Source organism: Gorilla gorilla, chromosome 6 (assembly GCF_029281585.2).
Source record: "Gorilla gorilla gorilla isolate KB3781 chromosome 6, NHGRI_mGorGor1-v2.1_pri, whole genome shotgun sequence".
In the NCBI taxonomy this organism is placed as follows: Eukaryota; Metazoa; Chordata; class Mammalia; order Primates; family Hominidae; genus Gorilla; species Gorilla gorilla.
Window position 1 is genome coordinate 165769374 of NC_073230.2, and position 27076 is coordinate 165796449.

The window sequence follows — 27076 nt, forward strand, 5'->3', positions numbered from 1 at the left end:
CAATCTAAGGTCACACCTCAAGGAACTAGAAAAACAAGAACAAACCAAACCCAAACCCAGCAGAAGAAAGAAATAGCCAAGATCAGAGCAGAACTAGATGAAACTGAAACAAACAAACAAAAAAAATACAAAAGAAAAATGAAACAAAAAGCTAGTTCTTCGAAAAGATAAATAAAACTGATACACCATTAGCAAGATTAACCAAGAAAATAAGAGAGGATTCGAGGCTATTATGAACACCTTTAGACACATCAACTAGAAAACCTAGAAGAGATGAATAAATTCCTGGAAAGATACAACCCTCCTAGCTTAAATCAGGAAGAATTAGGTACCCCAAATAGACCAGTAACAAGCAGCAAGATTAAAATGGTAATTTTAAAAATTACCAACAAAAAAAAGTCCAGGACCAGATGGATTTATAGCTGAATTCTACCAGACAAAGAAGAACCGGTACCAATCCTATCGACACTATTCCACAAGATAAAGAGAAAATCCTCCCTAAATCATTCTATGAAGCCAGTATCATCCTAATACCAAACCAGGAAAGGACATGACCAATAAAGCAAACTACAGACCAATATCCTTGATGAAGACAGATGCTAAAATCCTTAACAAAATACTAGCTAACCGAATCCAAAAACATATCAAAAAGGTAACACCATGATCAAGTGGGTTTCATACCACAGATGCAGGGATGGTTTAACATATGCAAGTCAATAAATGTGATACACCACACAAACAGAATTAAAAACAAAAATCACATGATCATCTCAATAGACACAGAAAAAGAATTTAACAAAATCCAGCATCACTTTATAATTAAAACCCTTAGCAAAATCCACATACAAGGGACATATCTCAATGTAATAAAAGCCATCTATGACAAACCCACAGCCAATATAATACTGAATGGAGAGAAGTTGAAAGCATTCCCTCTGAGAACTAGAACAAGAAAAGGATGCCCACTCTCACCACTTCTATTCAACATAGTACTGGAAGTCCTAGCCACAGCAATCAGACAAGAGAAAGAAATAAAGGGCATCCAAATTGGTAAAGAGGAAATCAAACTGTTGCTGTTTGCTGATGATATGATTGTATACCTAGAAAACCCTAAAGACTCCTCCAAGTAGCTCCTAAAACTGATAAATGAATTCAGCAGTTTCAGGATACAAAATTAATGTACACAAATCAGTAGCTCTCCTATACACCAACAGTGACCAAGCTGAGAATCAAATCAAGAACTCAACCCCTTTTACAACAGCTGCAAAAAAACAAATAAATAAAACACTTAGGAATATATCTAACCAAGAAGGTGAAAGGCCTCTACAAGGAAAACTACAAAATACTGCTGAAATCATAGATGACACAAACAAATGGAAACACACCCCAAGCTCATGGATGGGTAGAATCAATATTGTGAAAATGACCATACTGCCAAAAGCAATCTACAAATTCAACACAATTCCCATCAAAATACCACCATCATTCTTCACAGAACTAGTAAAAACAATCCTAAAATTCATGTGGAACCAAAAAAGAGCCCGCGTAGCCAAAACAAGTCTAAGCAAAAAGAACAAATCTGGAGGTATCACATTACCTGATTTCAAACTATACTATAAGGCCATAGTCCCCGAAACAGCATGGTACTGGTATAAAAATAGGCACACAGACCAACGGAACAGAATGGAAAACCCAGAAATCAACCCAAATACAGCCAACTGATCTTTAACAAAGCAAACAAAAACATAAAGTGGGGAAACGACACCCCATTCAACAAATAGTGCTGAGATAATTGGCAAGCCACATGTAGGAGAACGAAACTGGATCCTCATCTCTCACCTTATATAAAAATCAACTCAAGATGGATCAAGGACTTAAATCTAAGACCTGAAACTATAAAAATTCTAGAAGATAATATCAGAAAAACCCTTCTAGACACTGGCTTAGGAAAAGATTTTGTAACTAAGAATCCAAAAGCAAATGCAAGAAAAACAAAGATAAACAGCTGAGACTTAATTAAACTAAAGAGCTTTTGCATGGCAAAAGGAACAGTCAGCAGAGTAAACAGAAAACCCACAGAGTGGGAGAAAATCTTCACAATCTATACATCTGACAAAGGACCAATATCCAGAATCCACAATGGACTCAAATTAGCAAGAGAAAAACAAACAATCCCATCAAAAAGTGGGCTAACTGGCCGGGCACAGTGGCTCACGCCTGTAATCCCAGCACTTTGGGAGGCCGAGGCGAGCAGATCCCGAGGTCAGGAGATCGAGACCATCCTGGCTAACATGGTGAAACCCCGTTTCTACTAAAAACACAAAAAATTAGCCAGGCGTGGTGGCGGGTGCCTGTAGTCCCAGCTACTCGGGAGGCTGAGGCAGGAGAATGGCGTGAACCCGAGAGGTGGAGCTTGCAGTGAGCCAAGATCGCACCACTGCACTCCAGCCTGGGTGATGGAGCGAGACTCTGTCTCAAAAAAAAAAAAAAAAAAAAAAAAAGTGGGCTAAGGACATAAACAAACAATTCCCAAAAGAAGATATACAAATAGCCAACAAACCTATGAAAAAATGCTCAACATTACTAATGATCAGGGAAAAGCAAATCAAAACCACAATGTGATACCACCTTACTCCTGCAAGAATGGCTGTAATCACAAACAAAAAATAATAGATGTTGGTATGGATGCAGTGAAAAGGGAACACTTCTACACTGCTGGTGGGAATGTAAACTGGTACAACCACTATGGAAAACAGTGTGGAGATTTGTTAAAGAACTAAAAGTAGAACTATCATTTGATCCAGCAATACCACTACTGGGTATCTACCCAGAGGAAAAGAAGTCATTATACAAAAAAGATACTTGCACACACATTTGTAGCAGCACAATGTGCAGTTGCAAAAATGTGGAACCAACGCAAATGCCCATCAATTAACAAGTGGATATAGAAACTGTGGTATATGTAACTATGGAATACTACCCAGCCATAAAAAGGAATGAAATAATGGCATTCACAACAACCTGGATGGGATTGGAGACTATTATTCTAAGTGAATTAACCTAGGAATGGAAAACCAAACATCACGTGTTCTCACTCATAAGTGGGAACTAAGCTACGATGATGCAAAGGCATAAGAATGACACATGGACTTTGGGGACTCAGGGGGAAAGGGTGGGAAAGGGGTGAGGGATAAAAGGCTACAAATTGGATTCAGTATATACTGCTTGTGTGATGGGTGCACCAAAAGCTCACAAGTCACCACTAAAGAACTTAACTCATGTAACCAAATACCACCTGTTTCCCTAAAACCTATGGAAACAAAAAATTTAAAAATAAAAAAAAAGAAATTAAAGGGGGGACAGACAAAGGGAAAGACACCCTATGTTCATGGATTGGAAGATTTAATATTGTCAAAATATCCATAATACCCAAGCAATTTACAGACTTGATGCAATCCCTATCAAATCCCAATGGTATTTTTTTTTTCTGAGACGGAGTCTCACTCTGCCACCAAGGCTGGAGTGCAGTGACACAATCTCAGCTCACTGCAACCTCTGCCTCCTGGGTTCAAGTGATTCTCCTGCCTCAGCCTCCCGAGTAGCTGGGATTACAGGCATGCGCCACCACGCCCTGGCTAATTTTTATATTTTTAGTAGAGACGAGGTTTCACCATGTTAGCCAGGCTGGTCTCGAACTCCTGACCTCAGGCAATCCACCCACCTCGGCTTCCCAAAGTGCTGGGACTTCAGGCATGAGCCACCACACCCAACCCCCAGTGGCATTTTTTTTTAACAGAAATAGAAAAAATAATTCTAAAAGTCTTATGGAATGACAAAAGACTACAAATAGCCAAATTAATCTGGAGAAAGAACAAAGTTGGTGGCATCACACCTCCTGATTTCAAAATATATTATCACACAAAGCTAGTTATCAAAATGGTATGGTACTGACATAAAGACAGATATATAGAACAACGTAACAGAATAGAGAGCCCAGAAATAAATCCATTTATGTACAGTCACCTGATCTTACACAAGGCTGCAAATAATACACAACAGGGAAAGAAAAATGTCCTCAACAAATGGTGTTGGGAAAACTGGAGATTCACATTCAAAAAATGCAGCCTTCTCTTACACCATACACAAAAATCAACTTACAAAGGATTAAAGACTTAAACGTAAAACATGAAACTATAAAACTCTCAGAGAAAAACACAGAGGGAAGCCTTCACAACACTGGCCTTGGCAATGATTTCACGGATATAACATCAATAGCACAGGCAATAACAACAAAAATATGTAAGTGGGAATACATAAAACTAAAAAGTTTCTGTACAGCAAAGTAGACAATCAACATAGTGATGGAAATGAGAGAAAATATCTACAAATTGTATATCTGAAAAGGGGTTAATATCCAAAATATCTAAGAAACTCCCACAGCACAAAACAAAAAAACAACTAGTAACTTGATTAAAAAACAGGCTAAGGACTTGAATAAAGCATTTCTCTAAAGACATACAAACAGCCAACATGTATATGAAAAAATGCTCAATGTCACCAATTATCAGGGCAATGTAAATCAAAACCACGATGAGATATCACCTCACACCTGTTAGGATGGCTATGATAAAAAAAAAAAAAAAAGACGACAAGTGTTGACAAGGCTGAAGAGAAATCGGAACCCTTGCACACTGTTGGTGAGAATGCAAAATGATGCAGCTGCTATGGAAAATATGTGGGTTCCTGAAAAAATTAAAAACAAAACTACCATATGATTCAGCAATCTCCCTTCTGAGTATTTATCCTAAGAATCACCATCGCAATCTCAAAGAGATATCAGCACTCCTATATCCACTGAGGCAATATTCACAATAGCAAAGATGTGGAAACAACCTAAATGTCTATTAACGGATGGATAATGAAAATGCGGTATACAATGGAATACTATTCACCTTTAAAAATATTTGAAAAAAGGACACTCAGCCAGGCATGATGGCTCATGCCTATAATCCCAGCACTTTGGGAGGCCAAGGCAGGAGGATCACTTGAGCTCAGGAGTTTGAGACCAGCCTGGGCATCATAGTGAGACATCGTCTCTACAAAAAATAAACAAAAAATTAGCCAGGCATGGCGGTGGGTGCCAGTAGTCCCCGCTACTTAGGAGGCTGAGGTGAGAGGATCATTTGAGCCCAGGAGGTCAAGGCTGCAGTCACCACATTCCAGCCTGGGAAAAAGAGCGAGACTCCATCTCAAGGGGGAAAAAAAAAGGAAATTCTGCAAAATGCAACAACATAGATGAATCTTGAGGACACTAACCTAAGTGAAAAAAAGAGTCACAAGAAGACAAATACTGCATGATCCCACTTATATAAGGTATCTAAAATAGTCAAATTCACAGACTCAAAGAGTGGAAATGGTGGTTCTCAGGGGCAGGGACAGGGAAGGAAATTGAGAGTTACTGATCAATGGGCATAAAGCTTCAGTCAAGCAAGATGAGTAAGCTCTAGAAATCTGCTGTGCAACATTGTACCTATAATCAACAATATAATTGCACACTTAAAAATTTAAGAGGGGCTGGGCGCAGTGGCTCATGTCTGTAATCCCAGTACTCTGAGAGGCCGAGGCAGGCAGATCACGAGGTCAGGAGTTCGAGACTAGCTGGCCAACATAGTGAAACCCCGTCTCTACTAAAAATACAAAAAATTAGCTGGACGTGGTGGCAGACGCCTGTAATCCCAGCTACTCAGGAGGCTGAAGCAGGAGAATCACTTGAACCCGGGAGGTGGAGGTTGCAGTGAGCCGAGATCATGCTATTGCACTCTAACCTGGGCGACAGACAGTACGAGACTCTGACTGAAAAAAAAAAAATTTTTGTTAAGAGGGTAGATCTCACATTAGGTATTCTTACTGCAATACAATCAAGTTTAAAAAAGAAGGACAGGGCCATGCATGGTGGCTCACACCTGTAATCCCAGCACTTCGGGAAGCCAAGGCAGGCAGATCACCTGAGGTCTGGAGTTCAAGACCACCCTGGCCAACAGGTGAAACCTGTCTCTACTGAAAATACAAAAATTAGCCAGGTGTGGTGGTGCACACCTGTAATCCCAGCTACTTGGGAGGCTGAGGCAGGAGAATTGCTTGAACTCGGGAGGTGGAGGCTGCAGTGAGCCAAGATCGTGTCACTGCACTCCAGCCTGGGCAACAAAGCAAGACTCCATCTCAGAAAAAAAAAGGAGGACAGAATAGGAAGACATGAAAAATTATCTCAAATGTAATTAGAATGTCCCAGTTTCCTTTAACCTCAAGTACACAACTATGGAGTGGTAAGATATACAGGGACAGCAGTGAAAGTCAAAGCCTCCTGATGAAGGAGTAGGAATCTCCTATGGCTGCTGTAACCAAATAACACAAACTTTGTGACTTAAAACAACACAAATTTATTGAGTTTCACTGAGCTAAAATCAAGGTGGGAGCAAGGTTGGTTCCTTCTGGAGACTCTAGGAAAGAATTCATTTCCTTGACGTTTCTAGCTTCTGGAGGCCGCCCACACTCCTTGGCTCATGGTCCCTCCTCCTTCCTCAAAGGGCATCACTCCAACTCTGCCTCTGTCATCACATCTCCTCTGACTCTGACCCTCCTGCCTCTCCTATAAGGACCCTGTGATCACATAGAGCCCACCTGGATAATTCAGGGTAATTCCCCTTTAACATACTCACATCTGCAAAATCCCTTTACCCATGTAAAGTAACATACCACAGGCTCCAGGGATTATCACATGGATTACCAACTTCAGGGGCCATTATGCTGCCTACCGCAGAGGGGAAGCTGATTTAACCCAGTTTAGAAAAGTCAAATACAAATGAAACCTCTATACCTCTATCCCATTCCTTTTTGCTCTTCTATGTTAGAAAATCACTTCAACGTATGTTGGCTATTGGATTTGTTTCTAATACATCATTCCACTAGAAGACTTTACAACCACGTGAGAAAAAGAAATGCAGCCCCTGACATCTGGGAGCTGGCCTGGTAATATCACAGCTGGGCCTTGGTGTTGCTGTAAACTGGCTAACAACTCAGAGCAAGGCACACACCTAGGCCTTGATGACTGACTCTTCTGTTGAACATCAACAATTTCAGAGAACATCAATATCAGACAAGACCATGATGGATAAAGACTAAACAAGACCACTCTGTAATCACTCCTGAACACAAGCAAAAAAAAAACATGAACATTGTCCAAATCACAGAAATGACCAACTCTCTATCCTGGCTAACAGGAATGACTGTTGCTTCTTTACCAGTTACAGCTTTAGCTTTATTCCAGTCTTCTTTCCTTCTAGAAAAGATTTCTTAAGCTATCCAATTACAGAATTTTTCCAGCTTCCTAACAGCATCCCATACAGATCAAAGCCTCACTTCCTTAAACCCTTCCCAAACTACCTAGTAGAAGCCCAAATCCCATCTGAAAAGTTACTGAAACACCCCACAGTTCCCCATGGAACTCACTGCAATAAGCAATAAGCCCAATTTGTCCAACTACAGGTGTGCTCTTGGAGGTCTTTTGCTGGAGGGCAATGACAAAGGTCAGAAAAGACTACAGACTCCAAGATAACTGCATTCTGAACTTACATACAAGATTGGTGATTGGTTCCCACCTTCTGCCCAACCACTATTCCCAAGTGGGAAGGACTAAAGTTTTTTATCTCCTGCATAAAGGGTAAGCCATAGAGTTGAGGGCAAGACACCGGTAGAAAACAGCAGGTAAACTCATCTAGAGAGGCAGTAGGTGAAGGATACTTCTATCCCCATTATCTCCCCACCTCCCATTTGGCCTAAAAGGAGCCAACTAAATGGGAAGGTTCTAAAATCTCTGTTGTATAAGTCCCAGTCTGGCCGGGCACGGTGGCTCATGCCTGTAATCCCAGCACTTTGGGAGGCCGAGGCAGGGGCAGATCACCTGAGGTCAGGAGTTCAAGACCAGCTTGGCCAACATGGCAAAACCCCATCTCTACTAAAAATACAAAAATTAGCCAGGCATGGTGGCGGGCGCCTGTAATCCCAGCTACTTGGGAGGCTGAGGCAGGATAATCACTGGAATCTGGAAGGCGGAGGTTGCAGTGAGCCAGGATTGCTCCACTGCATTCCAGCCTCGGTGACAGAGCGAGACTCCGTGTAAAAGAAAAAAAAAAGTCCCAGTCAACCCCAGACTTGGTTCCAAAAATATTCTAGCCAAGAGGGGAGCTTAAGCCATACCCAGGATAAGGAAGAATTTAGATTGCACAGCCAGGCCGGGCATGGTGGCTCACACCTCTAATTCCAGCACTTTGGGAAGCTGAGGCAGGAGGATTACTTGAGGCCAGGAGAGTTCAAGACCAGCCTGGGTAACACGGAAATAACCTGTCCATACAAAAACGGCCAGACGCACTGACTCACACCTGTAATCCCAGCACTTTGGGAGGCCAAGGCAGGAGGATCACTTGAGGTCAGGAGTTTAAGACTAGCCTGGCCAACATGGTAAAACCCTGTCTCTACTAAAAATTCAAAAACATTAGCCGGGCATGGTGGCAGGCACCTATAATCCCAGCTACTGGGAGGCTGAGGCAGGAGAATCACTTGAACCCGGGAAGCAGAGGTTACCGTGAGCCGAGATTGTGCCACTGCACTCCAGGCTGGGTGACAGAGTGAGACTCCATATCATAAACAAATAAATAAAAATAGCCAGGCGTGGTGGTGGGCACCTGTAATCCCAGCTACTCAAGAGGCTGAGGCACAAGAATTGCTTGAACCCAGGAGGTAGAGGTTGCAGTGAGCTGAGATAGTGCCACTGCACTCCAGCCTGGGTGACAGAGTGAGACTGCCTCAAAAAAAGAAAAAAAAAAAAAAAGACTTCCTTCAAGTAGGAAGATCTCTTGAGCCTGGGAGATAGAGGCTACAGTAAGCCGTGTTTGTGCCACAGCATTCCAGCCTGAGTGACGGAACCACACTCTGCCTCAAAAATAATTTTGTAAAGAGTCACAGCCTACAAGGTGGCAATCCTGATAGCTGGGAAGCATCCTCCCGCAGAGCACAGAAACAGACCTTCAAGGGAGGATAGAACAGGGATTTATGCTGAACGGGTTGGCCAAGTTTATATATTTAACAGGTTATAGGAGGAGCTATGAATATTCACAAAGTGGGGGAGGTCATGCACATGCAGGCTGAATAAACATGTATGTTACATACTTATCCATATTCACTTGTGGGTGGAGACTTAACATCTAAAAGGATTACAATGAGGCCCTGTAGTCAGATGGCGAGGCAGGGACATGAAGGCATTGAAGTGCACAGCCTCTGTAAACTGGCCAGAACCAGTTCATGCTCAGTGCTCTTATCAGGAGAAAGTTACTGAAATCAGTCTCTTGTCCAATCAAAGCTATAGTTATGGCTTGTGGAACAGGGGAGTGGGGATCACTTAGGGTCTGGCAGTGAGTGAGCTGCAGTTATCTTAATATTGCTTATCTGGAGGCCAGTGCTTGTATAGCCGCTAGAAAAAAAGAAACACCTTGAGGCAGTTAGAACCAGTTTATTCTTTAAGGGGATGCTTTACTTAACCCTTGCCTGGCATGGCCCTACATCTTGTTCACAGTTTGGTATTTTATTGCCACAAAGAGTCTGTTCTCTCAGTCTTCAGATCTCTATTTTAACATTAATGCTGGTCAGCTGTGTTTAAACCTCAAAAGGGAGTGGGTATACTGAGGCGTGTCAGATGTCCCATCCCATTCTGGTTGGGAATTCAGTTTTTAAGGTTTCCTGGGGTCCCCTTAGCCAAGAGAGGGTATACACAGTTAGTTGGCAGCCTTAGGATTTCATAGCTAGCTCTCAAAAGAAAGGAAATCAATCATTACTACCTGATACTAATAGCCAAAGTCAAATATGATCACTAAAGCAACTGACAAGAGAACTATGAGATATTCATAACACAAAAGACAAAATTATTACATGAGTATTTAAAAGTTAAACACTAGGCTGGGTGCGGTGGCTCACGCCTGTAATCCCAGCACTTTGGGAGGCCGAGGCGGCAGATCACGAGGTCAAGAGATTGAGACCATTCTGGCCAACATGGTGAAACCCCATCTCTACTAAAAGTACAAAAATTAGCTGGGCGTGGTGACGCTCGCCTGTAGTCCCAGCTACTCGGGAGGCTGAGGCAGGAGAATTGCTTGAACCCGGGAGGCGGAGGTTGCAGTGAGCCTTGAGATTGTGCCACTGCACTCCAGCCTGGCGACAGAGTGAGACTCCATCTCAAAAAAAAAAAAAAAAAAAAAATTAAACATAGAATTATCATATGATCCAGCAATTCTACTTCTGAATTGAAAGCAGGGACTCTAATAGATATTTGTATACCCATGATCACGGCAGCATTATTCACAATAGCCAAAAACAGAAACAACTCAGGTCAACTGATGAATGAATGGGTAAGCAAAATACAGTATACACAGAAAGAAAATATTATTCAGCCTGAACAAATTCTGGGCCAGGCATGTTGGCTCCCGCCTGTAATCCCAGCACTTTGGGAGGCCGGGGTGGGTGCATCACTTGAGGCCAGGAGTGCAAGACCAGCCTGGGCAACATAGCAAAAACCCCATCTCTACAAAAAATTAAAAAATGAGGCCAGGCACAGTGGCTCACACCTGTAATCCCAGCACTTTGGGAGGCTGAGGCAGGTGGTTCACCTGGGGTCAGGAGTTCGAGACCAGCCTGGCCAACATGGTGAAACCCATCTCTACTAAAAATACAAAAATTAGCCAAGTGTGGTGGTGCACGCCTGTAATCCCAGCTACTCAGGAGGCTGAGGCAGGAGAATTGCTTGAACCAGGGAGGGAGAGGTTGCAATGAGCCGAGATCACGCCACTGCACTCTAGCCTGGGCAACAGAGAAAGACTCTGTCTCAAAAAAAAGAGAAAGAAAAAGAAATTTTGACACATGCTACAACACAGGTGAACTTTGAAGGCATTACGCTAAGTGAAATAAGCCAGATAGAAAAGGACAAATATTGTATGGTTCAACTTGGAATAGTCAGATTCATATAGGCAGAACCAGCAGCTGGAGAGAGTGAGGAATGGAGAGTTACTGTTTCGTGGGTATCAAGTTTCAGTTGATGAAAAAGATCTGGAAATGGATAGTGGTGGTGGTTGCACAACAATGTGAATGTATTTAATGCCACTGAACTGTATATTTAGATATGGTAAATTGAATGTTATATATATATCTTATGATAAAAAAGTTAAGCAATTATAGCATTATGTAGCAAAATCAGAAAGAATTGAATAATTTTAAAAATTGGCAACAGGTCTTAGAGAAAAAGTATTTACATTCACTCTAAATATAAATCATTTGAGAAAGAAATGCCAAAGACTGGGAACCCTGAGCCTGGTCACTGTCTGCGCTGGTTCTGTAGAAGATGGAGTAGACTCAACCAGCCAGGGGTACTGGCTTGAGGGAAACAGGGGTGAGGAGAGTCAGAACTAAAGAACTCTATAATCGGTACCAAAACTGTTTTCAGGGGAGTAGACAAAGCTCTGGACTGTTTTAGCATGTGTCCCTTTCTCAACCCAAATTCTAGAATATCTAATTAATTAAAACTAAAGCCAAAGAGCAGGAGGATCACTTGAGCCCAGGAGACAAGTCTGGGCAACACGGTGAGACCTCACCTCTACAAAAAATTAAAAGATTAGCTGGGTCTGTTAGTGCACACCTGTATGATTCAAGCCTGTAGTCCCAGCTACTTGGGAAGCTGAGGTGGGAGGATCGCCTGAGCCTTGGAAGTCAAGGCTGCAGTGAGCCATGATTGCGCCACTGCACTACAGCCTGGGCAACAGAGTGAGAACCTGTCTCAAATTTAAAAAAATAATAAAACTAAAGACAAATAGACCAATAAAACCGCATAAAGTCCAAAATTAAACCCTATGAATATACAGTTACCTATCTGTGACAAAAGTCCTAAATAGTGCTGAAGCAATTAGACATTCCTGTGGGAGAAAAAAATATGACTCCTACCTTGCACCAGACACAAAAAAATAAATTCGAAATAGATTGCAAATTTAAATGAGAAGAGTAATTCAATAAAGCATTTAGAGAAAAGAACAAGAGAACATCAGTCTTAGAGTAAGCAGAGATTTCTTAATCGGGACATAAAAAGTACTCAAAAAAATTTTCATAAATTGAACTATATTAAAATTAATAATTTCTGTTCATCAGAAGATATCATTAAAAGTGAAAGGCATCCACAGAGTGGGAAAGAAATATGTGCAGTACATATTTCTGACAAAGAAACCATATCCACCTGTATAACAATATAATACAAGTTATTCTGTAAAGACCTTGCAAATCAATACTAAAAAGATAAACTTAATTTTTAAATGGGGAAAAAAATTTGACCCTTCACAAAAGATTTCCAAATGGCTAATAAACAAACAGGTGCTCAAATTCATTAGTTATCAGGAAAATGCAAATTAAAATTATTCGTATGATGAACACTATAACACACTTGCTAGAATGACTAAAATTAAAAAGGACAGAAAATACCAAGTATTGATAAAGATGAGTAACAACCACACCTCTGAGACTGTCAGTACTGGCGGAAGTGTACACTGGTACAACCACTTTGGAAAATTGTTTTAAAGTATTTACTAAAGATGAACAAATGCACACTCTTTAACCTAGGGATTCCATTCCTAGGGCTATCCCCAACAGAAATGCACAAACATGTCCACCAAAAGCTATGTACAAAAAGTTCATAGCCAGCCCGGCGTGGTGGCTCACGCCTGTAATCCCAGCACTTTGGGAGGCCAAGGCAGGTGGATCACCTGAGGTCAGGAGTTCAAGGCCAGCCCAGCCAGCATGGAAAAACCCCGTCTCTAATAAAAATAGAAAAATTAGCTGGGTGTGGTGGTGTGCGCCTGTAATCCCAGCTATTCAGGAGGCTGAGGTAGGAGAATCACTTGAATCCCGGAGGCAGAGGTTGCAGTGAGCCAAGACTGTGCCACTGCACTCCAGCCTGGGAGACAGAGCAAGACTCCATCACAAAAAAAAAAAATATATATATATATATACACACATATATATACATACACATATATATATACACACATATATATATACACACATATATATACACATACACATATATACATACATATACACATATATATATTCATAGCCAAAACCTAGAAACTACTTTAGTGCCCATCAACAGTAAAATGAAAAATAAATTGTGCTATAGTCACACAACTACTGCACCGAGAATGAATTATAACCACATACAACATGGAGAAATTTCACAAACATTGTACAAGAAACTGGACACAAAAGAGTATATACGGGAAGATTCCATTTACATAAAGTTCAAAACTAAGCAAAAACTAATCTATGATATTAGAAGCCAAGGCAACGTTTACCCTTGGTGGAGAAAGTAATTGGAAGGGGGAAAGTAATCAGTCTCTGGGATCCTAGTAAAATCGTCCTTATTTATTTATTTTTTTTTATAATGGTAGAGATGGGGATTCACTATGTTGCCCAGGCTGACCGGTCTCAAACTCCTGGTGGATTCAGGAGTACACAGGCGTGTTTAGTATGAAATGATCTGAAGGGTACATGTATGATTACATGAACTTATCTCTGTGTATTTTAGCTTCAATTATAAAAATTACAACTAAATGTGTACCAAATTCCACTAACTCAAATTCCACCAGCTCAGACTTTATATGTCCTCTTTATTCAAAGTATGACTTCCAAAGTGATTCTCAATTTTCAAGATCAGTGAGTACACAAATTAGATAATTCTAAAGCAGAATTTTTTCACCTCAAACCAAGTGTGACTGAATCGTAGACAACTTAGGAGAGGCGTAAATATAAACATAAAAAATTGACATATTTTACAACAGTTATGAAAACACAGATAAACCCAATTACAATACATTCTAGAGCATCATGAAAAGATAAAAACATCAAAGTAGACTTTCCAAGGTCAAGTCCGCTTCCTGACTCCTGCCAACAGCACACATGGAACATGGGCCAAAAAAGAAGCTGCTTCCCTAAGAAGTTGCTTCCATAGCAAAATGGACTTTTGCTGAGGTCCTCACTCCCATAAATAACCAATATTCTCATCCCAAACGGTAAGGTTTCGAACTCAACCCACGTGGGGGCTGGGGGAGATGAAAGAGGGATGGAAACGTGAGGCGCCAGGAGGGCAGGAGGTCTTGACCGGGACAAGGTAACCGGCCGGGCGGGCTCCGCGCAGTCCGGCCCTTCCCGGACCCGCCGGGCCCATCCAGGCTCTCCGGGACGCCTGCGCATCCACCTGCCTACCTGGCCTGGCGGCGGAGCGCGGGGGCGCGCACCGGCGGGGCCGCCGTCCACACCCCGAGGCGCGAGCCGCACACCCGCCCAGAGAGGAAGCCCCTGGGGTCCCAGAGCGCGGCGCGCACCGCAGCCCTCCCCGCGGGAAGGGAAGGGCAGCACTGAGGCCGCTGGGCGGGGGCGGGGTCGGGGCTCGAACGGAGGGAGCGCGAGGGGGCAGGGGAGGCAAGAGCGGAGCGGGGGGCAGACAGAGGAAGGGGAGGGAAGGGGAGGGAAGGGGAGGGGTGGGGAGGGGTGGGGAGGGGTGGGGAGGGGTGGGGAGGGGTGGGGAGGGAGAGCGGCAGAGGCCGGGGCGGGAGGCGCGAAGCGCAGGCCCGGAGGTGAGGGGTCCGGGGGTCCGGGGGCCCGGGGGCGGGGACGGAGGGCCCGGGTGGGCACGCGGGGCTGTCAGGGCTGCCTCGGTCCCCACGCACCGTGGACTCCCGCACTTGGCTGTGGAAGTGCTGCTCCCGCGCCGACACCTCGTCCTGCCCTTCCATCCTCCTTCATGCCCGCCGCCGCGCCGCCCGCGTCCGCGTGCTCCGCCACACCATCGCCCGCCCGCCGCAGGGGCTCGGACAGCCGCGCCGGGGACCGGAGCCGGCACGGGCCCGCGAGCCGTGTTGGAATAGGTACCGCGACCACAACACCGGCCGTCGCCTCAGCAGCCTCAGACGAGCAGCTCTGACTGAGGGAGGGCGGGCGCCGCGCAGCCGGGGGCGGGGAGGGGGCGGGGCAGGGAGGGGAGGGGGCGGGGCAGGGAGGGGAGGGGGCGGGGCAGGGATACGTCAGACGAAAGGCGCCGATGCGTCAGAAAAGCGCGCCTCGCGGTCTTCCGAGCTGCTGGGCCGGGAGGTGCCGAGGGGGCGGGGCCTTGAGGTCGCGGGGAGGGGCTCCGCCCACGCTCTCAGGGGCGACCCCAGTTAAGGAGGCGCTGTCCTGGCGTCGGATGGGGACAGGGAACGCGGCGAGGGCGCTGCGACCTCTGCCCACCTGGCCCGGCCGCAGTCTCGGAGTTCCTGTTCCTCACAGGAGCTAATTTATGACAGCTGCATGGTTCCCCTCCCCCAGTTACTCAGTGCTTGGCACTCGGCACCTCTTACTCAGCACTCAGTACTCAGCACTCAGTACCGCACTCGGCCTCAGGGGACCTGGGCAGAGGGAAGCAGGGAGTCTCCCGCGGAACCTCTTGCTCTGCCAAAGTAGGTTGAAAGGTCGGAAATCGGTGGTTTGGGGCCGGGCTTTGGGCGGAAACCCAGCTTCTCTGGGTCTGATAAGGGTCTTGGGCTGCCCCACCTGGAAAACGCAGATAACCGAGCTCGCTAGGCCCTTGCCAAGTCCTTCCGGTAGCTCGGTCACTAGGGTCAGTTTTATGACTCTCAGTGGACCCTAAACAGCACGTAATATATGTATTTTTCACCGCCAAATATATCAGACACAGTAATTCACCCTCCATTCCCCGTTATCTTTCTTTTTGTTATAAAATTTGAATTTAAGGGAATGTTTATAATTTTACCTTAGGATTTATTTGGCTACGAGGAAGTCATTTAAATTGCTAGTGGCTGTGATTTTTGTTTTTGGCATCTTTGAGAATTCTTAGGAAGTGTGAAAATCTACAAATTGCTTTCAAATGTCATTTAGTTTTTGTTTTTTTGTTTTTTTGAGACAGAGTTTCACTCTTGTCGCCCAGGCTGGAGTGCAATGGCGATCTCTGCTCACAACAACCTCTGCCTCTTGGGTTCAAGTGATTCTCCTGCCTCAGCCTCCCTAGTAGCTGGGATTACAGGCGCCCGCCACCATGCCCAGCTAATTTTTGTATTTTTAGTAGAGACGGGGTTTCACCACGTTGGCCAAGCTGTTCTTGAACTCCTGACCTCAGGTGATCCGCCCACCTCGTCCTCCCAAAGTGCTGGGATTACAGGCCTGAGCCACTGCGCCCGGCCGTTATTTAGATTTTTATGAATCTAAATTTAACAGTCAATGAAGTTGTTGCAAAGTTCTTCAAAGACAAATATGTGGTAATTTAAACATTGCCGTTTCTCTTCACAATTTTGAGTAGAGAAAATTTTTTCACAACTCAAACTTGTTATGGTGCTTGGCGAAGTTGGAGGCCCCGACACATGGTTTCTATGAGTTCACTATAGCTGAACATTGTGGTGGTGGGAGAACTTAGAGAACCTGAGGCTTGTTCTCAGCATGTGCCCTGCTGCCACGGGCTGGTTGATCATAATCCAAGAACAACTGTCAACTGGTTAAATTCAACGTTCACCTTTATTTTTTGGAATGTCTTGGAGCCCTAAAGAACCTGGATAATTTCTGGGTTAATTGTCTCCAAATCAGAGGGCAAGCAGATTAGATTTTAAAGTGTATGGCATTTAAACACAGATTCCAGAAAGCGAATGCATGTAGTAGTCCTCATCTTTTTAATGCAATACTCCAACCATGTAGACCTTTTGATTTTCTTTTATGCGATCATCCCTAGAGGTTTACCCACCACTGGTACTTGTAACACTTAACCCAGGGTAGTAAACTTCAACAATGGCCACGTACTCACCACTCCCTATACGCTCACCCTCTGCCATCTGGCTTTGTCCTTCCTCCCAGCAAGAAATGGACTCTGCTTTCCAGCCCTGGAATCAGCCTGGCTGGGTGACCTGCTCTGGCCAGTGGGACATTGGAAAATACAAAACCATAGGAAAGTGCTTGTACATTAGGACTTGCCCTTTCTTACGGACCCTAGGGACCCTCAATGGCCACTGGCCACTGCATCATAAGCCCCAGCCCAGCTGAAGATAGGTGACCTGGTCACCTCCATCACCCCAGCCAACACCCTCTTTTCCACATCCCTAAACACTGTTGTATAAGACCACATGGGCCATTGTAACGGCTTTGGCTTTTATTCTGGGAGAGGTTAGGAGCCACTATGGGTTATTGACAGGTGTGATGTGATCTGACTGCTGCTCAGGGCCTGGACAGCAAATGAGGAAGACTTATTGCAGAAATTCAGAGCCTAGTGACCTGGACCAGGGTGGAGGCAGCAGACGAGGTGAGAGGCGGTCGGTTTCTGAATGCATTTTGAAAGGAGGATTTCCTATCAGGATTTCCTATCACATGGGGATGTGGTCAGAAAAAGAGAAAGGGAGAGCTCCAAGGCATCTATCTGCCTTAGCAGCCAGAAGGACAGTTGCATCACCAAAGGGGGGGAAGGCTGCAGTTAAAACAAGTTTTGGAGAAAAGACACAGAGTTCTTAAAATGTGATGATGACACCTCCTGGCCACCAAAATATGCTGTGTGGATATGAAGTTTCATTTCATATCAGAAGAATATGGCTGGCAATAAACATTTAAAAATATGTTTCATCTCAACAATACCCAGGACATGCAAATTGAAACCTAAATGAAGTACCTTTTCACTTTCATTGGGTGGGCAAAATTCTTTTAATTTGACAATATTGAATGTCACAAGAATGTGGAACAGTAGAAATTCTGTGCCACTGGAGGTCGTGTGAACCAATATAATATCTCTGTAAATAATTTGGCATTATCCAGTAAAGCTGAAGATAAGCAACTAGCAGTTGCACTCCTACCCATGTATCCTAGGAAAGCTCTTGAGCATGTACACCAAGAGATGTGAATGAGAATCCCCACAGCTGTGCCACTTGAACTAGCAGAAGTCTACAAATAGCCCAGCTGTCTATCCACGGTGGAATGGGTAAATAAACTGATATGTTCGTGGGACAGAATGCAATTCTGAAAAATTAGTGAACAATAGCTGCAAGCAGCAATACAGATGAATCTGTAAAACAAAGTGTTGACCAAAAGAAAGTACCAGAAGAAGACACACAGTCACTCCATTTAGGTAAAGTTCAAAACCACACAAAACAATATACTATTGTATTATTCCATTCTCACACTACTACAAAGATACTACCCAAGACTGGGTAATTTATAAACAAAGGAAGTTTAATTGACTCACAGTTCCACATGGCTTGAGAGGCCTCAGGAAACTTACAATCATGGCAGAAGGGGAAGCAGGCATGTTTTACATGGTGGCAGGGGAGGCGGGAGAGGGTGGGGGGAAAGTGAGGAAGTGGGGAAGAGGGGCAGGGAGGTGGGAAAAGAGGAGGGAAGAGGAGATAGAGGGAGGGAGGAAAAGAGGAAGAGAAGGGGAGAAAGAGCAAGAAGGAGGAACTGTTAAAACACTTATAAAACCATCAGATCTCATGAGAACTCAGTACCATGAGAACAGCATGTGGCAAACTACCCCCATGATCCAATCACCTTCCTCCCTCGACATATGGGGATTAGAGACCCCTTGCTTGGTGTTTAGGCTAACATGCTCCATTTAGCAAGGGGTCAAGTTGCGGTAGAGAACCCACAGTTTAGGCTACCAGGAAGTGGTAAACCCTCCACACATGGTGACTACAATTCGAGATGAGATTTGGGTGCAGACACAGAACGAAACCATATCAACTATTTGGGGATACAACCATGCAGTAGAACTATAAAGAAAAGCCAAGGAATGATAAAACTCAGAGAGGTCAGAAAAGGGATTGGTGAGAGGCATTCAAGGGCCACAAAGAGAATGATAATGCTCTATTTCTTAAACCAGAATGGAGGAGATCCACAACCCTATCTTGTATTGTTATTCTTTATACCTATGCATTATCTGTCATGCATAAACAGCATCTATTTAAAATTTAATAAAGTAACTTTCAAGAAGCACCACTTCCCGGTAGCCTAAACCATGGGTTCTCTACCTCAACTTAACCCCTCGCTAAATGGAGCATGTTAGCCTAAACGCTAAGCAAGGAATCTGTAAACCAGGGGCCAGTTCTGTGGTAAATTGCTGTGTGACCTTCCAGGTCTCTGTTCAATTGACAATGCCTGAGGTTCCTTCCAGCACTAATATTGTGTTTGTTGTCTTAAAAATTAACTTGGAGCCGGGTGTGGTGGCTCACTAATGTAATCCCAGCACTTTAGGAGGTCGAGGTGGACAGATCACGAGGTCGAGAGATTGAAACCATCCTGGCCAACATGGTGAAACCCCATCTCTACTAAAAATACAAAAATTAGCCTGGCATGGTGGCACATGCCTGTAGTCCCAGCTACTGGGGAGGCTGAGGCAGGAGAATTGCTTGAACCCAGGAGGCAGAGGTTGCAGTGAGCCGAGATCGCGCTACTGCACTCCAGCCTGGCAGCAGAGCAAGACTCCGTCTCGAAAAAAAAAAAATTAACTTGGAAACTTTCCATGTAAACCCACATTTCTGTTGGCATTTGTATGGGTTAGAGGGGAGGAGGCGATCATGAGCATCAGTTGCTTAGCGCCAAACCTGAGAGTCATCCTGAATTCCACACTTTCCCTAACAACGCACACCCCATCCATCAGCCAGTATTTTTTATTCTACCACTAAAATATGTCTGGAATTCAGCCACTCCTCCACACCGCCTTTGCCACTCTCCCGTTCCAACTGGCCTCATCCTTCAGTGGCCTCTGGGCTGGTCTCCCTGCATCTACTCTTCCCAGGCCCTCACCATCTTCTCCCTCCCATCATCCATCCCGTGCAATAAGTATGTAAATTAGTTGTGTTCCCCAACCCCAAGGCTTCCCATATCACTTACACTCAAACTCTGACCCCTAACCAAGACCTGCAGAGACCACAGGACCAGCCTCTGCCCACCTCCCCAATATTGTCTTCTGCTGGGCCCCTCACTGCCTTTGTACTGTGCCCTCTGCCCAGGATGCTCTCCCCAGAATCACAGCCGCCTCTCTCTCCTTACTCACAGTGTAAAGATTAATACTGTAGAGAGGGCATTTTAGATCCTGAGCTGAGGTAGCACCTGAACCCAGCCCAGCTATGCCGGCTCACTTCACCTTGCATTGTCTTCAAGACAGGACCATAGAAGTTATTAACAAATAGGGGCTGGGCTCGTTGGCTCACACCTGTCATCCCAGCACTTTAGGAGGCTGAGACAGGCGGATCACGAGGTCAGGAGATCGAGACCATCCCAGCTAACATGGTGAAACCCTGTCTCTAATAAAAATACAAAAAAAATTTAGCCCGGCCTAGTGGCGGGCGCCTGTAGTCCCAGCTGCTTGGGAGGCTGAGGCAGGAGAATGGTGTGAACCCAGGAGGCGGAGCTTGCAGTGAACCGAGATCGCGCCACTGCACTCCAGCCTGGGTGACAGAGCAAGACTCCATCTCAAAAAAAAAAAAAAAAAAGTTATTAACACATAGGTAGGCTTTTTGTCTGCCCTAGTCATGGCAAAGACTTTATCCTGTTCACTCTTTTTCCAACACCAAGCACAGTGCCGGGCACACGATAAGAGGCTGATAAGCCTTTGCTGAATAAAGAGTCGTACATGTAAATGGGGGGGGGGGGAGGCGGTAGTGGGGAGCTAGCTTTTGTGGAATAACTACTGTATTCCAGGCACTTCCCATGCAGTATTTAATTTAACCATCACAGTGGCCCAGTGAAGTAGGTGCTGTCGGCTCCATATTACCATTGAAGACATTGAGGCTCAGAAAGGTTAAGCAACCTGACCTGGTTTACACATCAAGATTTGAACCTAGATTCATTGACTTATTAACACCTGCTTTTCTCACAGTTCCATTGCTCTCTGCCATGCAATAAAACAAAAACAATTGCATCACCATGCATGACACATAGTAAAACATCCAGGTCCCTCTGTTGGAGATTCTGCCCTGACAACCCACCCCGCTTCCCCACTGAATTCTTCTGTAGTCCTGAGTGTGCTTGAGTGGAGTATGCAACCAAGCATACAAATGAATCCAAGCTCACTCTCTGCCCCTCAAGTTTCGGGAATGGTGCATCAAGGCTCTCCAGAGGAATAGGACTAGTTAGGGGGTGGAGGTGTAGAAAGACAGGGTGGGAGAAAGATCTATTATGAGGAATTGGCCCACATGATTCTGGAGGCTGAGAAGTCCTAAGATTTGCAGATGGCAAGCTGGAGACCAAAGTATAAGTTCTAATTCGAAAGCCAGCAGGCTCGAGATCCAAGAGCTGATAGTTGAGTCTGAGGCCAAAGGCAAGAAAAGACCAATGTGTCAGCTCAAGCAGGAGGAGCTCCCCTTACTCAGGGGAGGGTCAGTCTCTCTGTTCTGCTGAGGACTTCAGCCGATTGGATCATGCCCACCCACATTGGAAGGGCCATCTGCTTTACTCAGGCCACCAATTCAAACATTAATCTCCTCCAGAAGCACCCTCACAGACACACCCAGAATATTGTTTGACCAGCTATCTGGGCATCCCATGGCCCAGTGAAGCTGACACACAACATTAACCATCACAAGTAGGGACCCCTGTTTTTATTCTCTTCTTAATAGGCTTGGGGAGAAGTTGGCCTCTCATGCTTCTAACTCATCAGCTGTTACTTGTGCGAGCTGCTACCTACTCAGCATCGCTCAGGGCACTGCATTACGCCTTCCAGGCAATTATACAAGGTACTGCTTGAGCTTAAGCAAACTGAGAGAAGATTTAGCACACTTTCTAAAGGTAATATCATAAATAGCCATTGATTCCAATCATTTTGTTTATTTTGAGATGGAGTCTTTCTGTGTCACCCAGGCTGGAGTACAGTGGTGTGATCTCGTCTCACTGCAACCTCCACCTCCCGGGTTCAAGCGATTCCCCTGCCTCAACCTCCCAAGTAGTTAGGATTACAGGCATGCACCACCATGCCCAGCTCATTTTTGTATTTTTAGTAGAGACGGAGTTTCACCATGTTGGCCAGGCTGGTCTTGAACTCCTGACCTCAGGTGATCCACCTGCCTCAGCCTCCCAAAGTGCTGGGATTACAGGCGTGAGTCATCATGTCCAGCCTTGATTCCAGTCATTTTTATTGGCTCATGATACATCATCTTCAGTCATACATCATCTTCCTAAGCTTTACTTATCTATCTTGACTCTTTTTCTTCCAACTTCAACACACACAATTTAGAAGGGAAATGAGCCAAAATGGGGCAAGGCGAGAGAAGGAACAAATGGTCAACTGAACCTCTTTATGCCGCAGAAGGAGCAAGAATGTCTATGGAGCAGTCAGGAATCACACATGTGTAAAGCCTAAAGGACCATGGGGATCTCCTAGCCCTATTGCAACTAAGTCCCAGAGAAATTTAGTGACTTTCCTAAAGAGACACACATTAGTGACCAGGGTAACCCAGACTTGCTGACTTCCAGCCCATCATTCTTCCCCTTGTTCCCCATTCCCGCTAGAGGAGAACTTAGTGCCTTCCCAGCTTCTGAACCCACTCCTTGCCCCGGGTCCCCTCACCATCCTGGCTTCACTCTCCACTGGAGACTCATCCACACAGGGTCACAACTGCACTTTGTTGGAAGGAAACGGGTTGAAATACAAATTCCATGTGTTACACTTCAGCCTGGTGTCATGCCAGCTTTCATTTCTCAAACATTTTTGTTTTACCACCATTTTTAAGGCCATTCTGCCTTTCAAGCTTTTATCTTTTAGTTACAATAACAAATATTTCTGAGCACTTAGTATTTGCCAGGCACTGTTCTTTTTTTTAATTTTTAAAAAATATTTTGTGTAGAGATAGAGTTTTGCCATGTTGCCCAGGCTGGTCTTGAACTCCTGGACTCAAGCAGTCCTCTTGCCTCAGCCCCTGAAAGCGCTGGGATTACAGGCGTGAGCCGCTGCATCTGGCCTGTTTTTTTTCTTTTCTTTTCTTCTTTTTTTTTTTTTTTTTTTTTTTGAGACAAAGTCTTGCTCTATTGCCCAAGCTGAAGTGCACTGGTAGAGACAGGGTTTCACCATATTGGCCAGGCTGGTCTTGAACTCCTGACCTCAAGTGATCCACCCACCTCAGCCTCCCAAAGTTCTGGGATTACAGGCATGAGCCACCGTGCCCAGCCTTAAGTTATATTTTTAAAAGGTAATAAATGCTCCGACTCCATCATGTCCTGCTTGTGTTATTATACTTTACTCTTGAGGCCACTTTCGTCAGCTGTATAATGGTGTGCTCCTCCACACTCAGTATCGGTACATCTGGTAGCTAGAACTGGCCACAGTGGGAGTATTTACAGCACAGAAATCAGTCAATGATAACAAATCAGGGCCCCCTTCCCCTCCTTGAAGAGCTGGTTGTTAAGTAATTACAGCACACCATGGGAGCCAGCAACCGTTTTAGAAAGAGCCTCAAATGAAGATGTTCACACTGTGGGCTAATGTTGAACAACCAGATGATAAAAGGTGGAAATTGAGGAGACTGGACAAGACTCTCACCTGGTGGTTGGTCATCCCACGTGTCTGCAGAGGCGAATCAAGGGGATTACTAAAGGGAAAACAGGAATTTTTCTCAGGAAAACAGTTCTAAATTCATGAAAATACAATTACGTTCAGAAACATCCATTACTTTTACACCAATCAGAAGTTCTTCTAGTCATATACACACGTTTGTCGGTTTCTGAAAGGGGTGTGATATGGTTTGGCTGTGTCCCCCCCACCAATCTCATCTTGAATTATAGCTCCCGTTATTCTCATGTGTTGTGGGAGGGACTCAGTGGGGGATAATTGAATCATGAGGGGGGTCCCCCATACAGTTCTCGTGGTAGTGAATAAGTCTCACAAGATCGAATGGTTTTATGAGGGGTTTCCACCACTGCACTCCAGCCTGGGTGACAAAGCGAGAATGTCTCGATAAATAAATAAATGACAGAACCTACAAAGTGCAATGACACTGTAAAAGTTGGCTGTTAGTAATAGTATCAACGTCATCATCACCATTATTGTTATCATCTAAAAACCAAGATCTAAGCATGGATTATGCTAATATTTACAAATTGGGTTATATATGTATGCGATACTTAAACTTTTTTTTTTTTTTTTTGAGATGGAATCTCGCTCTGTCGCCAGGCTGGAGTGCAGTGAAATGATCTCGGCTCACTGCAACCTCCGCCTCCTAGGTTCAAGTGATTCTCCTGTCTCAGCCTCCTGAGTAGCTCGGACTAGAGGCGCCTGCCAGCATGCCCAGCTAATTTTTTTTTTTTTGTATTTTTAGTAGAGACAGGGTTTCACCATGTTGGCCAGGATGGTCTCGATCTCTTGACCTCATGATTCGCTGGCCTCGGCCTCCCAAAGTGCTGGGATAACAGGTGTGAGCCACCGTGCCCGGCCCAACATTTCTAAGGAATTCATGACAAACTTGTAACTTTTACACGGGATGAAAGACTAAAAGGATACTTAAAATGGAAGACAGGACCTTTACTTTGCAAAGAAATTCTGTGGCTGTCCTATCCATGAATCAAGATTTACAAGAACTAATCAGAGGAAATGGGTAGACACAAAACTGGAATTAGCTTGAGGAGAATTACAGGGTATCATGTGGAATTTAAGTCCACACATAAAAATAATATCACCCTCCTGAATCTTTCAGCCTTTTTCAATCTATCACCACTTCAACCTTCCGTGTCAGTCTCTGATTATTATTATTTTTTTTTTTTTGAGACGGAGTCTCGCTCTGTCGCTAGGCTGGAGTGCAGTGGCGTGATCTCAGCTCACAGCAACCTCCACCTCCGGGTTCACGCCATTCTCCTGCCTCAGCCTCCTGCGTAGCTGGGACTACAGGTGCCTGCCACCATGCCCGGCTAATTTTTTGTATTTTTAGTAGAGACGGAGTTTCACCATGTTAGCCAGGATGGTCTCGATCTCTTGACCTCGTGATCTGCCCGCCTCGCCCTCCCAAAGTGCTGGGATCACAGGCATGAGCCACCGTGCCCGGCCCAGTCTCTGATTTTAACAAGATTTCATCTTAGGACTAATGGCACAAATTTCACCCATCCCTAACTAACTCTCATTGAAATATAGAGAAACAGATGATCAAGACTCTGCTAGCAGGAGAAAAAGAGAGAAAAGAGAGATGAAAAAGTCTTGTGTGACCAGAAGCTTATCAACCTTGTGTGCTGTTGGCTTACTTTAACATTTACAGCAGATGATAGAATTGTGTTCAGATGACACAATAAGGTATCAAATGACTTCACAAAAGCAAGACGGCACTGAACCCCAAGGTAAGAGATTGTACGGACATCATTTAAAAGTTTGTGTCCCCCCTTAAAGGTTTGTGTCCCCCTTTGGTAGTCCAGACATGAAAACGTCTTATCTGGGTGTGGCTCAGATACCACTCTGGAGTAGGCTAACTTTGTAACTCGAGCGCACAGAATGGCAGGAAGCAAAGCAACAGTCGGAGGAACAACCTGGGCCAACATGGCCCGAGATCAAAGAGAACAGGACGTGCTGAGCCCAGAGGGGGTGAGTCAGAGAGAGAAGAGGATGTTTTCTTTTGGTCACTGCAGACATAGGTTTTGTTGTGAGCACTAGATGGTCTGAAAAGCCCCCATCCTAATTCTAGGTCTGCAAGCCAAGAAGATGGAGCAGGTTCTCGTGGGGCTCTGTCTCCAGAGACCTTGTGTGAGCTTGGTAATGAGAGGCCCAAAGCCAACATTTAGATAGTGCTGCTCCAGGAAAGGGAATTAAGGGCTTTAAAAATGGATGCTGAATCGCTTGAACCCGGGAGGCAGAGTTTGCAGTGAGCCGAGGTCACACCATTGCACTCCGGCCTGGGCAACAAGAGCAAAACTCCGTCTGAAAAAAAAAAAGCGGATGCTGAGGCCAGGCTCACTGCAACCTCTGCCACCCAGGTTCAAATGATTCTCCTGCCTCAGCCTCCCAAGTAGCTGGGATTACAGACACCTGCCCCTACGTCTGACTAATTTTCTTGTAGTTTTAGTAGAGACAGGGTTTCACCATGTTGGTCAGGCTGGTCTTTAACTCCTGACCTCAGGTGATCCACCCACGTCAGCCTCCCAAAGTGCTGAGATTACAGGTATGAGCCACCACACCCAGCCTTAGGCATAGTGGCTCATGGTAGCTCATGCCTGTAATCCCAGCATTTTGGAAGGCCAAGGCAGGAGGATCGCTTGAGGCTAGGAGTTCCAGGCCAGCCTGGGCAACATAATGAGACCCCATCTCTACAACATAAAAATAAAAAAAAAAAAATAGCTCGGTGTGGTGGCACATGCCTGTAGTCCCAGCCATTCAGGAAGCTGAGGCTGGAGGTTGACTTGAGCCCAGCAGTTCAATACCACAGTGAGCTGTGATTGTGTCACTGCACTCCAGCCTAGGCGACAGAGCCAAACCCTATCTCTAAAAAAACAGAGAATGGATGCTGAACTTACACTTTTTTACACTAGCTCTTATTTTTATTTTTATTTAGTTTTTATTTTTATTATTTTATTTTATTTATTTTTTTGAGATGGAGTTTCACTCTTGTTGCCCAGGCTGGAGTGCAATGGCGTGATCTCAGCTCACTGCAACGTCCGCCTCCCAGGTTCAAGCGATTCTCCTGCTTCAGCCTCCTGAGTAGCTGGGATAACAGGCACCTGCCACCATGCCCAGCTGATTTTTTGTATTTTTAGTAGAGATGGGGTTTTACCATGTTGGCCAGGCTGGTCTGGAACGCCTGACCTCAGGTGATCTGCCCGCCTCAGCCTCCCAAAGTGCTGGGATTACAGGCGTGAGCCACCACGCCCCACCTATTTCTTTTTTTTTTTTTTTTTTTTTTTTTGAGACAGGGTCTCACTCTGTCACTCAGGCTGGAAGGCAGTGGTGCAATCTCGGGTGCCTGCAACCTCTGCCTCCAGGTTCAAGTGATTCTCCCACCTG

At 44.9% G+C, this 27076-nt stretch overlaps 1 protein-coding gene across 12 annotated transcripts in view; it reads right to left on the minus strand.

Annotated features, from left to right (window-relative positions):
- LMBR1 (limb development membrane protein 1) overlaps positions 1–15121 on the minus strand; it is a 217178-nt gene extending 202057 nt beyond the window's left edge. For 2 of the 12 annotated variants that reach the window (XM_055347389.2, XM_055347391.2), the window contains exon 1: positions 14811–15088. In XM_055347389.2, the coding sequence (XP_055203364.1) occupies positions 14811–14886 (76 nt within the window). In that variant the 5' untranslated portion in view covers positions 14887–15088. Of the gene's footprint in view, positions 1–14346; positions 14594–14810 lie in introns of those variants that run through there. The other 10 variants (XM_055347392.2, XM_063708880.1, XM_055347386.2 and 7 more) reach the window with 9 other exon arrangements.
- Between the last annotated feature and the right edge of the window lie 11955 nt (positions 15122–27076).